This window comes from Epinephelus fuscoguttatus, linkage group LG19, assembly GCF_011397635.1.
Source record: "Epinephelus fuscoguttatus linkage group LG19, E.fuscoguttatus.final_Chr_v1".
In the NCBI taxonomy this organism is placed as follows: domain Eukaryota; kingdom Metazoa; phylum Chordata; class Actinopteri; order Perciformes; family Serranidae; genus Epinephelus; species Epinephelus fuscoguttatus.
The window spans coordinates 6,750,464-6,765,151 of NC_064770.1; the positions used below are offsets into that span (position 1 = coordinate 6,750,464).

The 14,688-nt window shown below is 45.1% G+C and overlaps 1 protein-coding gene across 1 annotated transcript; it reads left to right on the top strand.

The window, feature by feature from the left end:
* Positions 1–12,164: 12,164 nt before the first annotated feature.
* Positions 12,165–12,932, top strand: LOC125879529 (proline-rich protein 2-like). Its single transcript, XM_049561471.1, has 2 exons — positions 12,165–12,614; positions 12,720–12,932. The coding sequence occupies exons 1-2, from the start codon at positions 12,165–12,167 to the stop codon at positions 12,930–12,932; spliced, it is 663 nt and encodes a 220-aa protein (XP_049417428.1).
* Positions 12,933–14,688: the final 1,756 nt, after the last annotated feature.

Sequence of the window (14,688 nt, forward strand, 5' to 3'; positions counted from 1 at the left end):
ATTCTGGTTCAGCAGTTTGGCACTGATGAACAAATTCCACTTTGCTGACCAATGAGCGGTGAGGAAACAGAACGTTACTTCCTTGTTTAAAGTTACTGGCTTGTACACAAAGAGAAAGGCAGATGCTTTGGCACATATTCTACCAGCAGCATGTGGAGACTGTGTGTGCGTGCAAGGGTGTATGTGTGTGTGTGTGTGTGTGTGTGTGTGTGTGTGTGTGTGTGTGTGTGTAGTGTGGAAGACAGATGAGTGCGTGAATTCATCTGACTTCCTGTGTACCAGTCAGCTGGAAGCTTTTGACTTGATTAAAGCCTTTGTGAGTGTGTGTGTGTGTGTGTATGTGTTACAGAAAGAGAGAGAGAAAGAGAGAGAGAGAGAATGACAGACAAAGAAAAACATATGATATGGAGAAACACAGTTTACAGTTTAGTGTGTTTTCTCTGTGTGTGTGTGTGTGTGTGTGTGTGTGTGTGTGTGTGTGTGTGTGTGTGTTTGTAGATGCGTGCACCATCCACACACACAGCCCTCAGTATCAGAGCAAGCATCTACATGTGGTGCGTACAGTAAGTTTGTGTGTGTGTGTGTGTGTGTGTGTGTGTGTGTGTGTGTGTGTGTGTGTGTGTGTGTGTATGAGTTACAACCCAGATGCTGCTTGCTGTGAGAGACAAGACTGCCTGGCACAAAGAGATGAACACCACCTGGAAGAGACAGAGAGAGACAGAGTGTCACAAATATTTTTCACACACAACCACCTCATCCTAAAATGCAAAAAACTAAAACAAAGAAAATAAACTGTGTGAAAACAGTAAGAAGTGTGCATTTCCCCATCTGGGAAAAACATGTGGACTAAGGCTATTACGCATGGTACAGTACTGGCAATCTTGCAGGTACATAACAATAACAATAATACATGAATTACATCTTGAGTCAACTTGAGAACGATATTGTCAAAGTAACAGAATAAGTAAGGCTAAGGCCAAGCAACAGTACGTTTGAGTCAAGCAAGAAAAATTGACACACTCTGTTTTTGTAGCTGGACAGGATGAACAAGATAGCATGGAGCTTGTAGCTGGTACGTTGCTTAAATTATAAAGGCAGCTACCCAGTAGTCAGCCCACACATTTTAGAGGAGGTTCAGCAGCACAATTGCCCATAAGTGTCAGCTTGCTGAGAAGGGTCCAGCTGCAGTCCTCACATCTGGATAACACAGATCTTCAAGCCAATCACAAAATGTTGGCAATATAAGTTTCTGCAAACCACAGATACACTGCATGTGCAGATTATGTAGCAGATACACTGAAACTTTACATTTCATCCACACTGTGGTGCGAGGGTCATAAGGACAGAGGGATGTTGTATGCTGTAAAGCCCTGTGAGGCAAATTGTGATTTGTGATATTGGACTGTATAAATAAAATTGATTGATTGATTGACTGTGGTTTATGTGAAGTTAGGTTTAGGCACAAACATACTTGGGTATTCTTAGGAAAGTTCCATGTTTTGGCATAAAATACCCAGTTTTGGTGGCACAATCATGGCTGGAGAAGCCATCAGTGTCTGGGTAAAAAAACACCCAGTGGCACTTTCCCCCAAATTTATTGTGTCCAAAAAGCTGCTGGAACACAGCAATGGCTCTCTAAAACAATATTTAGCTATTTCTTAATAATACATACTGTCCTGAGTGCAAAACTGTGAAATATTGTCATGACATAAAAGAAAGTTCACCTCATGTCTGGAGTCTCAGCTCTTTTCCCTTTGGTTTGCAGGCCTGGTGTACTCAGATGTTATCACATAGCAGCCCACAGCAGGAAGAAGCACACAATCACACATAGTATTCACACTGTAATTTTAAGTTGACAACAATATTTTCCAGCTGCATGACTCAGTGTTCAAGTGTAGTTTTGCACTGCTCATATGCACTATTATGAATTAATATCTCAGTCTAAAGTTCCAGCTTTCAAATGCTGCACCATTTCAGGTTTTTGGTATATTAAACCAAATGCCAGCGGTGGGTACTTCACAGGGTCTGGGAGATTAGGCCACTCACAACAAAGACACTGTGTGAATGTATGTGTGAAGGAAGGGAGGAGTCTCTCCCTCCCTCAGGTCTATTGCTGTGCTGTCTCATCAATAACCTCCATATTGACAGGTGGAGGGACACACACACGGCAGGGACACCCCCACAGTGTAATGACTGCAAGTGTGTGTGTGTGTGTGTGTGTGTGTGTGTGTGTGTGTGTGTGTGTGTGTGTACCAGTCTTTCTGAAGCAGTAATGTGAATGAGGTTTTCAGGTCTGCATGTCTTCAGCTCTGTCAATGAGCAGGTGGTCAGTCCAGTCTCATCTGCCTTCCCCTCTGTCACACATACACACATACACCCACACACACACACACACACACACACACACACACACACACACACACTTGCAGGGCAGTTCTCTCGGAAAGGACAGATGTGGGTAGTCAGGAAAGTGTACACAGAGGGAACATCTGTCAGACAGTCAGTGTCTCTCATTTGCTCCCTTTGTGTGTGTGTGTGTGTGTGTGTGTGTGTGTGTGTGTGTGTAAGCGTGACAGTTTTATAAGAGTGAGTGGAGAAACAGAGAGAATCACTGTGGAAACGCAGACTTTTATAGAGATGTTTATGTGTGTGTATGTGTGTGTGTGTGTGTGTGTGTGTGTGTGTTGCTGCGGATAATTAAATGCCAATAGGGGAGAGAATCTCATTTGCAGTGAAGGTCTTTATAGCAGAGTTCCCATGTCAATCACACACACACACACACACACACACACACACACACACACACACACAAACACACACACACACACCCAGGTTAACGAGAAAATTAAGGGAGAATAGAGAAGAGCAAATGAGAAGGATGGAGTGGTATAGATGGAAAAAGAAAAGAAGATTTGATGTGAAGATAAAGGGACAGAGAAGGAAGTTTATGGGGAGGATTTGTAGGTCAGAGATGAAGACAAGGAGATGGAGGAGAACAGTAAGGAGGATGAGATGGAGATTTAGTGGAATGGAGAGAATGTAACAGGAAGAGTACCAAGATGAGTTAAGATAACAAGAGTAAGCAGTCAAGGGAGAGGAGGAAGAGTATAGATTAAATAAGGGAAAGTAAGAGGAGGAAGAGGAGGTCAGGGAGGAAAATGAGAAGCAAGAAAACAGGTGGAAGATGATACTAAACATCTAGAGGAGGAGTGGTAAAGGGGGGACAGGAACTTGGAGAGGTGAGATCAGTAGCAGGAGGAGGTAGTTGGGGAAGAGCTGAGGAAGGAGCAGGAGGAGATGTGCAGCAACCAGTCCTTCTGAATAATCTAATGTGACAGCTCATTTAACTGTTGACAGACTGTGACTCTTCTTCCACACTGCGTGTGATACAGGATACTGAACACACATTCAGCCATTAATAACCTTGAGGACCATCAATACTAGACCACTGACCACTCATACCAGTCACGGGTACGTACCAGGTTGTTGGTGTTCCCCAAAGATGCTGGACCTGATCGGAGAACAGGCCTGTGGAAAACCTAATCAAACCTAACATGAATAAATCAATTTTCAATAAAGAGAGAGACACAGTCCCTCAGCATCACCAGAACCCATCTGAATAGACTCAGAGATAGTTAGGCAGCTTGAACTGACTTTAACTGGGGAAGTACACCAGCATTGGCAGCAGCATGATGCACTATAGCAGAATTAAAATACTGATGCTCTATGAACGAATTATAGTCTTTAAAACATTTCTTCTTGTGATTATGATGTGCCATATGATCAGAGCTGATACTCACATCCATTTGGATCCACTCAGGTATTAGATATATGGTGGTATTAAAGCAAGACCCTCTCTGACCTGATTAGAATATAATTTGAACCTGCTCCAACTCAGTTCTTGATTCAACACTTAAACGAGTGCACTCATGAAGACCTCTAAAGTCTGGACTTTAAGGACCTTGTGTGCTGTGGATAAAGTGCCGCTCAGATCATCTGGCAGGCTTCCTGACAGCACAGTTGGGGGGGCTCGATTCAGCAATCTGAGTAACTTTCTGACAATCTGACAAACAAGACAATCTGACAATCTGGCCAGGTGTGCTGAGGTGTGAAAGAAGGCAAGGTTTTAACGTCTCTCTCTTGTGAACAAACTAGTGGATGGCATGAATGCAGAGAGACTGTACAAAAGCGTGCACTGTTTGAATGACTCCTTGCCTCAAGGATAAGGGACACACAGTTCTTCAAAAGAAAGGGATGCAGTCAAAAGGAGGCCATGACGGCAGGCTTTGGTCCACCTTTAAATGTTGCTTTTGGACCAGTGTTAGGCTTGTCACTCTAAAAATGTAATTCATTACTAGGGTTGGGTACTGAAACTCGGTACTTTTTGTACTTCACTTTTTAGAATTCACGTCAGTACTACTGAGTACCGATTCACTTAAAATGAATCGGTGCCAAAGGAGGTGGAGGTGCATGACTCGCACCTCAGACTCAGCAACGGTGGTGACAAAAACAATGTGCAGACAAAAGTTAACGTGCAGCAGTGTTCCTAAATGTTCTCAATAAAATGTTGAAACTGAGAAGTTTAGACTATGGGCCCGAACGACACATGGTGTGTCCAAATTCACACCCGTTCTTCTCTGTGGACTTTCTCCGCGTCATAGCGAGAAGCCACACATATCACGTGAAACGGCAGAACTGTAGATTTCCGACAAGACCAGGCACTTGTCGGTAGTCCAATGTTTTCACAGCGAAAAAAAATGATAAATTTACAATAAAATGATGTATAACAGAGCTTTCATACAGCTTTGCACACACATTACTGGATTACATTATTGGATGGATTACTCGCAAACGCAGGCTCGCACAGAAACGCCACGCATATCACATGAAAGCGCAGGAGCAGAGCTTTCCAGTGATACCACACACACCATTGTGCTGTCATCCCATCACGCTATAAATCCAGATCAAGTGTCTACAAAATAAAAATCTGACGAATTTCTTTACAATCCATTATACAGATCTTGTTATCAGTCACTTCATATAGTGAGGAATACTGTATCTTACCACGTCTTAGGCTTGCGTGTGTTTCTCCCTGTCGATCCACATTTGTAGTCCGGCTTTCAAGATGCAAATATCTCCATATTGTCCAGTTGACACTCCATCAAACTTTGTATGGCAAGACCAGCCACTTCACCTTTGCGCACCCAGACAACAGCAGCCTAATGCATGCTGACAGGGCCGTAGTCACCATATACATTGAGGGGGACACGTGCCCCCACACCAATGCCCAAAATGTCTCCCCAATGTATAACTGAAACTGAAAAACAAATATTATCTTGGAGGACATCATTGCACTTGGTTGACTATTTTTCTATGATCTTCTATGATCTTTGACTTGTGAATGAGTCAATGGAATTTCTTGCAATAATGAAAAATACTGGCAATCATGCCCGCCTGGCACAAACCACATGTTTTGGACAACTGTGAAGTGACAGAATGTCCCACCATCATGGTTCTTATATTGCCAGATTCCGGAGAGTCTCCCCTCTTCATATATGGCAGAATATGTCTTCTTCCAACTTGCTATGGTGAGATACATGTAAAAATGTAAGAATTTAGTCACACGGATTTGTTTTTTTCATTGATATAAAATTAATATAAAATACAGGGACATAGAAGGACATGGAATGATGGCAAATCTGGTTAGCCCAGATTGTCCTGAAAAAAAAAAAAAAAACAAGATATAGCATGTGTATGTAGCCTTTAGAATGACTGTGATATAAGCTTAAAAGTAAAGGCAGTAGAAATACCCCAAAAAGGCCTAGGGCCCATAGGGTTAAAAAGTACCAAAATAATGTACCGTTTGGTATCGGTACCGAATTCCAGATACTGGTACTGGTATCGTAACGGTTCAATTATGAACGGTACCCTACCCTATTCATTACTGATTAATCTTTTTAAAAGTAATCTTATTACTTTACTCATTGCACCCGCCAATAGCAGTAATTCCTTACACTACTTGTTATGTTACTTTTCTGTCACATCCCACAAAATTAGTGAGAACTGTGTCCTTTCTCCTCAGATTCAGGCTTTGCATCTGTGCCTCTGTGTTAATGTCACTGTAGTTGCCTGAAAATGTAGCTAAGGCTAGAGAGCATGTAAATGGTTGGGTTTGTTTTGTTTTTTTTTACCTGAGGTCTTCTTTTGCCTGTGACCAGTACTTTCCCAAGGATCTGTCTGAAAGACAGAATTAATTGTGGAGATGGACAACAATTCATAGACCAAATATCAGCCACAAACTTAATTTGTTCTTTGTTGCTTGCAGCCTGCAACTGTCCAAGACTAAAATCCAGTTTTGGTTGTTTAGCCACCAAGGTAATGTGAATGTTTCCAGCAACTTGATGTAAGCATTTGCAACTTCCAAGCAAGCTTGCTGTGCTGTTACATGTATGCACAATGCAGCAATTATGAAAATGAATCCACTTATGTGATGATGTATTTCAAGTTAGTAGTGAGGTGACAAAAGTAACATTGTTATGAGTTATTTGGTTTGGGTGTTACTGTAATATAATTACTAAAATCCTATCACTAATCACTTAGACTACTCGTTACTGGAAGAAGTTATTACTCTAACACATTAGTAATAACATTACTTTACTAGTGACACATTAGCAACACTGGTTTAGACACAGTCAGATGACACACAGGCCTCAATATACGGCACAAGCTACAAGCATGCACAGAGGCATTTATGCTCAATGTGTTGTTTGCTGCAGTATGTTGTAAAATGCCAAGCTGTGTACAAGCAAAATATTCTGTGGATAAGCAAGAAGTCAACAAGTTTTACCAGAAGAACATTACCAGAAGTATACATAGACTGTATAAAATAAACACTGACTTACTACCAAACATTAGGATATTTTTACATCTTTTACAGCCATCTTTAATGTTCTTCCATACTCTGCAGCAAAAAGCCTCTTGACTCAGTGTGGTGGTTATTTCTTTCAAATAACCTAAGGCCATTTGACTGTTCTTGTGGTCTCTCAATAAAGAATCATGGCGATGTCTGTAGAGGCGAACCTGCTTGGCCAGTGCTCCCTTAGAGGGATCCCTAATAAACTGCAAAGTGTAGTGTGCACAGTCAGTGGGTGTCTAGTTACAAAAACTCAGAGGTGCACAACTAAGCACTGCAACAACTTTCAGACCCTTCATGCTTGACAAAAAAGGGATGATTACATTATTTTTTGGTGCAAAGCTCATTTTGGGGACACTACTCAGCATATACCACGCTTTAACTGAATGTAGATGCCATCAGAAAAGTCACAGTTTTGTAGACAATGTATCCTCATACAACAGTTCATATGATATCCTATGAAAATACACACACAATGGTTTGTATGATATCCTATGAATTAGTGCCCCGCAGATGATGTGACATACTTAATGTTAAGTTATGCACTTAACATAAAGTTACTTTGGTTAGGTTTAGAAAAAGAAACATGGTGAAGATGTATCTTAAAATGAGTCAAAGTTGACTCAAAGTTCACTCAGCTCTGAACACTGGTGTCCTGGAAGAAGTCCTGTGTTTTGTGACCCATCCACCACCCCAATCTTACGAGTCATCAGTTTCCTCAGTTTCTTAGTCAGATCCACCCCTCACTTCTCCACAGGCCAGTCTGACGTCCAAATATGGTCACTTCTGGCTCCAAAAGACCAAGATGGTGACGGCCAAAATGCCAAACTTGAGGTTTTAAAATGGGAGTCCACAGACTAATGGGTGATTTAGCTATGTCCTTTATTTCTAATCTATGCTTTAAGCTTCTTTCTTCTTGCTTACTCAAAGTCCATCAAGAGCTTCCTCTTTCAGTCCTCAAACTACATCCCCATGCCCCTTTTGAGGAATCCCTGGAGCAGTCAGAAACTGACAAACTGATGCTGTCTGCACAAAGAACAGCCATGCTTGCCATTCTTTATCTTTGTATTCCTGCATTATGTTTTAAGTCTTTCCACTCACATGGCTCCCCCAAGCCCAGCTCCCATGGCACTGTGTTTCCACCACAATTATCTTCTTTTTACCACAGCACAATGTTTGTATGTGGACAGGTATTGACCACATCTAAAAACTACAGCTTCCCTCCAACATAAACTCTCATCTCCCAAGATCTTTTCATTTTCAGCAGGGTGATTGGTCTAGGACATACCTGGCTCAGCTCCCTCCTGGACAGAGGTGACTAGTCTGAGTTTAGTGGCTGCGATAGGGCTCCCAATTGAATGTGTCAGCTTTTGGTACCATGATTTCAACTATTACAGCATGACTGAAGACCTGGATAGCTTCCAAATACTTAGTATGGGCTTATGGGGTTGTTCTAAGAGAGGATCATGTGGACGTATGTTTCATTTTAAAATCCAAACAATCTATCTCTCTCTTTGATTGTACCTTGCCATAGGAGGGAGGAGAGAGGGGGAAGGTAAGGCAAGGAGAAGTGAGAGGATGAGGAAGGGTAGATAAGAGAAAATGGAGAAAGCTGATCTAATGTTAATACATTCACACCCACAATTAACACTGAGCCTGAAAAGGCCATCATGTGTTTGTTTCTGTGTGTGTGTGAGGACCTGTGGATTGATGTATGGTCAAATGAAAGAGGAAGGCTGGTGGATCGCGCTTGAATGGAGCTTAATTTACATGCTAATGTGTGTGTGCGTGTGTGTGTGTGTGTGTGTGTGTGTGTGTGTGTGTGTGTGTGTGTGTGTGTGCGTGTGTGCTATAGAGCTGTGGAAGATTATTTTAGTCTGGATCTGTGGTGAGATGAGCTGACACTGTCTCAAAGAGATGTCACTCACACACACACAGTTGGCAGCTTTGGGAAAAGGAAGGCAATTTTTTATAAAATATTCCTGGTGAAGTTGGCCTACCATTCAACCATAATGTCCAGTTTTGATTTTCAAACCTACAACCCTCTTACTCCATCAGCAGCAGAATCACCATATCTCAGCCCATCCTTTTTCTCAGACTCAGTACGTTCTCTTCACAGTGGATGTTTTGTCTTGACGTAATTGCAAAAAGCACAGGTGTAATTAATTACATTAATGATGGCTGCATTGCATTGCATTTAGATTTGTCAGTTCCAACTCACTCTCCTGAGACATAAATAGAAAAGAGATATTAAAGGCGCTGTATGTAAGAATGTGGCCAAAACGGTTACTGCACTCAAATTCAAAATACTGCCGCGAGTCGTGTCCGCCCCCCCTCCCCTACAAATTTGAGGTTGCTGGACAGTGGCACGATGGAGACTGATTTGTTTGCCCACGGGCGGCTGCCATGGCAGGGCCGCGTCGCCGCGTTCTTGATCTTTGGTTTTCCAGCGGACCATTCGAGCAAGTCCGGCTTCTCTGCTGCTAACGCTGCTGCTGGGATACAGCTGAGGAGGAGCCGGCTGCTAATGCTATGTACTGGGACACTGCTAATGCTGCTGCTGGGATACAGCTGAGGAGGAGCCGGCTGCTAATGCTATGTACTGGGACACTGCTAACGCTGCTGCTGGGATACAGCTGAGGAGGAGCCGGCTGCTAATGCTATGTACCGGGACACTGCTAATGCTGCTTGCCGTGCTGCTGTAGCTCAGTCGTAACTGTAACTGATGCTGAGACTCTACTGACTGTGTGACTGGTAGACGGCGGTGGGTGGCGCAACAGGCCAAAACACAAATTCAAAACATAAACATGATTTGCGGACCGTAAAAATTTTTTTTAAATGCAAATATTCTGGCTGTACTATTGTTGTCGGTGAGATCAGTATGTTATATGAACATTATTCCTTAGTCTCTCTTACATATAGCTCCTTGAATGTTATGTAGTGACACCTGTGCTGTTTCCAGGTATTACAAGTACCCCAGTTTCTCACTTATTTGAAACAAACAGGTTTTGAGGTTTTGAGTAGCCTATGTAATGTGTTCACAATGGACAAAATACTTGATTTAAGGCAAACATTTTTTTTATATTTATATTAGTTACTTGTTTGTATTGCCCAAGATACTTTAAATGAAATTACTGTCATGCAGAATTATGTTTGGTGGGAACAGTGATGTAGTCTATGTGATATGGAGGCACACGTCACATACCTACCAAGCTTTGAACACTACAATCAGTTGATTGGTCAATAGCAGACGGTCACTCTGGCTGGTTTTGAGACTCATGTAACCACTGTTCATACTGTTCATTTTATTATTAGACTGTAACTATAAAATGGAGGGATGTTTTGCTGCCCCTCAGCAGCAGCTGTAGTTAGAGAAAAAATATCTTAATTCCCTTCGCCAACTGCTGGCAATGTAAAAGGTGGAACGTTAACTTGTAGTGTTACTCAATGCATGAGTTGATGTCAATTCATCAATATACCTTAAATTTCCCTTAAACAAATTTGACCATCACTTTAGTTTTTTTATCTGACATACACTTTTATTAATGAGTGTATTTTTTTTTTTTTTTTTTCTTCTTCTTCTTTTAATACTTGTCTGCATTGGTCTTCATAGCTTAGCGCCACTAAAGGGTGTAAGCTTCTTGTGAAGATTGATGCACTGTTAATCTTGCAGTCAAGTATTTTATACCCATAATGCGTGGTTGTGACCATCACCCACCCTCCCTGGAGACTAGCCTAACAGCCTTTATTGGAAAAACTTCCTAATATGAGTCAGAGAGGGCCGTGATACACCAAAGTGTGTCAGGGGGAAAGTAAGGAAACAAGCAAGGGGGAGGGGGTAGGTGCTTAAGTCCTGAGTTATATAGTGACAGTGCATGCGGAGAAGAAGGAGGAAAAACAAACAAATGAACAAACAAACGAAAGAAAGAAAAAAAACAGGGGAGAAACAGGCAGTGTAGCTGATGTATTGTGACCTTGAGGTGGTTGTGCTTCATGCAGATTATCAAAAATAAACATATACATGTCTACTATACTGTACTGAAAAACAAAAACAAAAGAGAAGTCTATACTGAACACCAAAAATGTGAGAGTCTTGGTGGGGGAAAGCCCGATTGCAGAGAAGAGTTGCCAGCGCGGTGTGGTAGGTCTGAGACGCAAGTGGGCCCCTTTGGAGTGATCCCATCGGTTCTTTGCGATGCGTCACGGAGCTGAAGTATTGAACATGCATGCGTGTATTTGAACCCTCCCAATGTGTTTATGAAAACCATCACCAGGGTCCAGGGCCAGCCCTGCGGGGGAAGGGGGGCGGTATGGCATCCCAAGAACGCAGGAGCGCCCAGACCCCAAGACCAGGCCGCAGAGGCAGCAGGACACCACGCAGGCCCAAGGACCCAGGGCGGCGAAGGCCGGCACCCCCAGAGAGCCAGAGACACACCCCAGACAGGCGGGGCAGGAGGGCCCGCCCACCCACCGCCCGACGCGGACCGCCCCCACCACCCCCAACCACCACCCGCCCCCGACCATGGCCACGAGCAGTCAATCCCCCATCGGGACCCCCTAGCAGAGGGCCCATAAACCACAGCCGGTCAGGAGGCAGAACCCCGGCAGGAACCCACAGAGCCCCCAGGGCGCCACCCGGCCCACCCGCCACGGGGCCGCGGGACCCCCCGGACACCGGGAATCCAGCCAAACCACCATGATGTAAATGGGCTCCCTGGCTTCAACCTCAGCCCAGGAGGGCCGGGCCCCACTAGCCATGCCATGCGTATCTACAGTGTGTAAACCACCACCCCCTCTTACTATGATTCTCCGATCCCTGACGGAGAAACATTAACCCTACACCGTGAATGTGAATGTGAGTGCCCATAAGTGTGATGTGGTGCATTAAAATTGAGGGACATAGGAGACAGGTGGGGGCAAGGCTGATGGCTACAGCCCACTGCTGTCCTGCAGCCCGTGCAGCCATAAGGCACCTGGAACCTGTTCCCATCTGTCCCCCAAGATGTAGGTGTATGTGGTGCTTTAAAATTGGAGAGCAGATAAGGATGGGCCGGGGGGCAGCATGGAGGGCTACCGGACACCACTGTCCCATAGCCTGCCCCATCATGTAGCCCCCCAATCCATCCGTGGTCCGCACCTCGAAGAGTGAGTGTATGTGGTGCATTAAAACTGTGCAATGTGTGGTGAGTGAACTAAATGTGGTTTAGGAGGCCAGGCCAGTGTAGGCCCGGCCCGAGGGCCGGAGGAATGGATGGGAGGGGCTAGCAGGTGGCACCAACCAGACCCCGGCGCCGCGAGGCCCCCAGCACCCATGGACAGCGGGCCAGGCGGGCCCCAGGGAAACCCAACGGGCCCCCACCTAACCCCGCCCCACTGGCAACTGCAGTGGCAGGCCCCCGCAGTGGTCCCGACCTGGGCCACACCGCCCGTAGCAAATCGGCCCCCAGCAGAAGGGCAAGGCGCACCACCAGGGTGCACGGACGACGGGCACCCCCCAGCCCCCCCGAACCCCGACGCGCAGGAGCGCAGACCAACCCGCAACCCCGCCAGTACCCCCCCAGACCGCCCCAGACCCAAGGCCGGACCCCCAGCCCATCCGACCCGCCCCCCACCGGCGGCCGCACACCAACGGGCAGGCCCACACTGCGCAGCACCAGAACACCCCCCACGCCAGGCCCCCCAACCCAGGGGAGGACCCCGGGCCCACCCGAGGCCGGGAGGGAGGAGCAGGGAGGGACGGGGAGAGGGGGGAGGGAGGAGGGAGGGGGAAGGGCAGGAGCGGAGCCCACCCACCCCGCACCACCAGGGGCGGAAACAGCCCCCCAGGGGGGACCGGCCACGCCGCCCCAGGCCCAGGGAGCACGAGGAGACCCCGCCCCCCCCAGGCACACAGGGCGAGCAGTCCAGACGCATCCGCTCCCAGGGGAAACCGCCCGGCCCCGCAATCCCCCACAGAGCTAGGGAGCAGGCCCGGATTCAAAGGGAAGAAGGTGCACCTAACACATGCTTAAGACCTTGAGTTCTGATGAACCGCTGTGGTATATTGTGGTGAGAGAGATAGAGGGATTAGGGGTTACATCATTAACAAAAACACGTTACATATTACACAACAGTCTTTCTTGAGTTGTAATATTTATATGTACAGGTGGCATATGCTCACAGGCTGAGTGGCACTATACAGACACGTTTAGTGAGTGAATAAATGGTGACCATTTTTCTGTAAAGTATGTTAATTGGTTTCTGTGGCCAGCAGATATTTTCTCCAGCGAAATATGTTCTACAAGGAGATTCAGCCAATGTTTGATGTTGAGGGTCTGGTTTATCTTTCCAGTTGACTAGGATTGTTTTCTTGGCGATGGCGAGAGCTACAAGAAGAGAGTTGCAGTGGCTGTTTGGGAGGTCAATTGTCATCAGGTCACCAATTAAGCACAGGTTGGGAGATAATGGGATAATGGGAATGAGTGTATCTTCAAGCATTTATATATATTCATTTCGACCAGGTTATGTGAACTGCATATATTCTAATCCTCAGAGAAAAAAAACCTTGCAGAGTGCTGTTCCTGTGGGCTCTGGTAACACTAAATCCCTGAGCTTGCCTTAGAGAGACTAAATGCACAAACCCACGTTTTTTTAAGGATCCTATGGAGAGAGACTGAAGCCTGTTTTATTTTGATCTGAAGTAGCCATGCAACCCCGTTCTGTGGCCGATAAATGAGGTGCAGACTTCCCTCTGTGTCACTGGTAATGAGGAAATTCAGTGAGTGCTGGATGCAGCAGTGAGTGACAACAACCCCGCCCACATTAAAGAGTACTGTTTGTGATGGAAACATGAGGGTCTAGGTACCAGAGGTCGCGTTAACCGGATATTCTTGGTCATTGACCGGTTTTTTACAACAATGACCGGAAAATCTGAAGGCCGTCGGTCATTTGACCGGTTGCAATTACCACCCCTGCCCACTTGGCGGCAGAGTGCACAGTCAGTGGTTTAAGTGGCTGCCGTTTTCACACTGCAGAGAAAAAGTCATTCATCTGCTTCACGTAGGCCCAATTCCAATCCGATCCCTTACAGACTCACTGACTTAGAGGCGTGTTCATGTGAAGTGCGTGAGTGTGTGAGGGCTGTCCCATTGTCAAATCGTCAAGTCAGAGAGTCAGCAAGTGAGCCCTTTATGCCCCCTTACCGTAGGTCAGCATCGATGCGGACTTACGGTAAGGAAATTGCCCACAGTTTATAGCGCTGTGACGTCAAATACAGGGGTTGCCCTTGGAACACCGGAAGTGTTATAAAAAACAAAAAACAAAAACACGGTCGGCAGATCTGCAAACGATAACGTTATGGAAGGAGAGCGACAAAAACAGATAGATAAACAATGAAACATTACATTAACAAGGATTTAAGACACACAGGTACATAAACACACATGAAGTCAGAGGAATACCAGTGGTTATATTCCACACACAAAGAATATATATACAGTACAGGCCAAAAGTTTGGACACACCTTCTCATTCAATGCGTTTTCTTTATTTTCATGACTATTTACATTGTAGATTCTCACTGAAGGCATCAAAACTATGAATGAACACATGTGGAGTTATGTACTTAAAAAAAAAAAAGGTGAAATAACTGAAAACATGTTTTATATTCTAGTTTCTTCAAAATAGCCACCCTTTGCTCTGATTACTGCTTTGCACACTCTTGGCATTCTCTCCATGAGCTTCAAGAGGTAGTCACCTGAAATGGTTTCCACTTCACAGGTGTGCCTTATCAGGGTT

Excerpts from the sequence above, each read along its gene's own strand:
- LOC125879529 (XM_049561471.1), top strand. The coding sequence starts at position 12,165 with ATGGGAGGGGCTAGCAGGTGGCACCAACCAGACCCCGGCGCCGCGAGG. Across the intron at positions 12,615-12,719 it reads AACCCAGGGGAGGACCCCGG|GGGCGGAAACAGCCCCCCAG; the intron begins GCCCACCCGAGG and ends CCGCACCACCAG.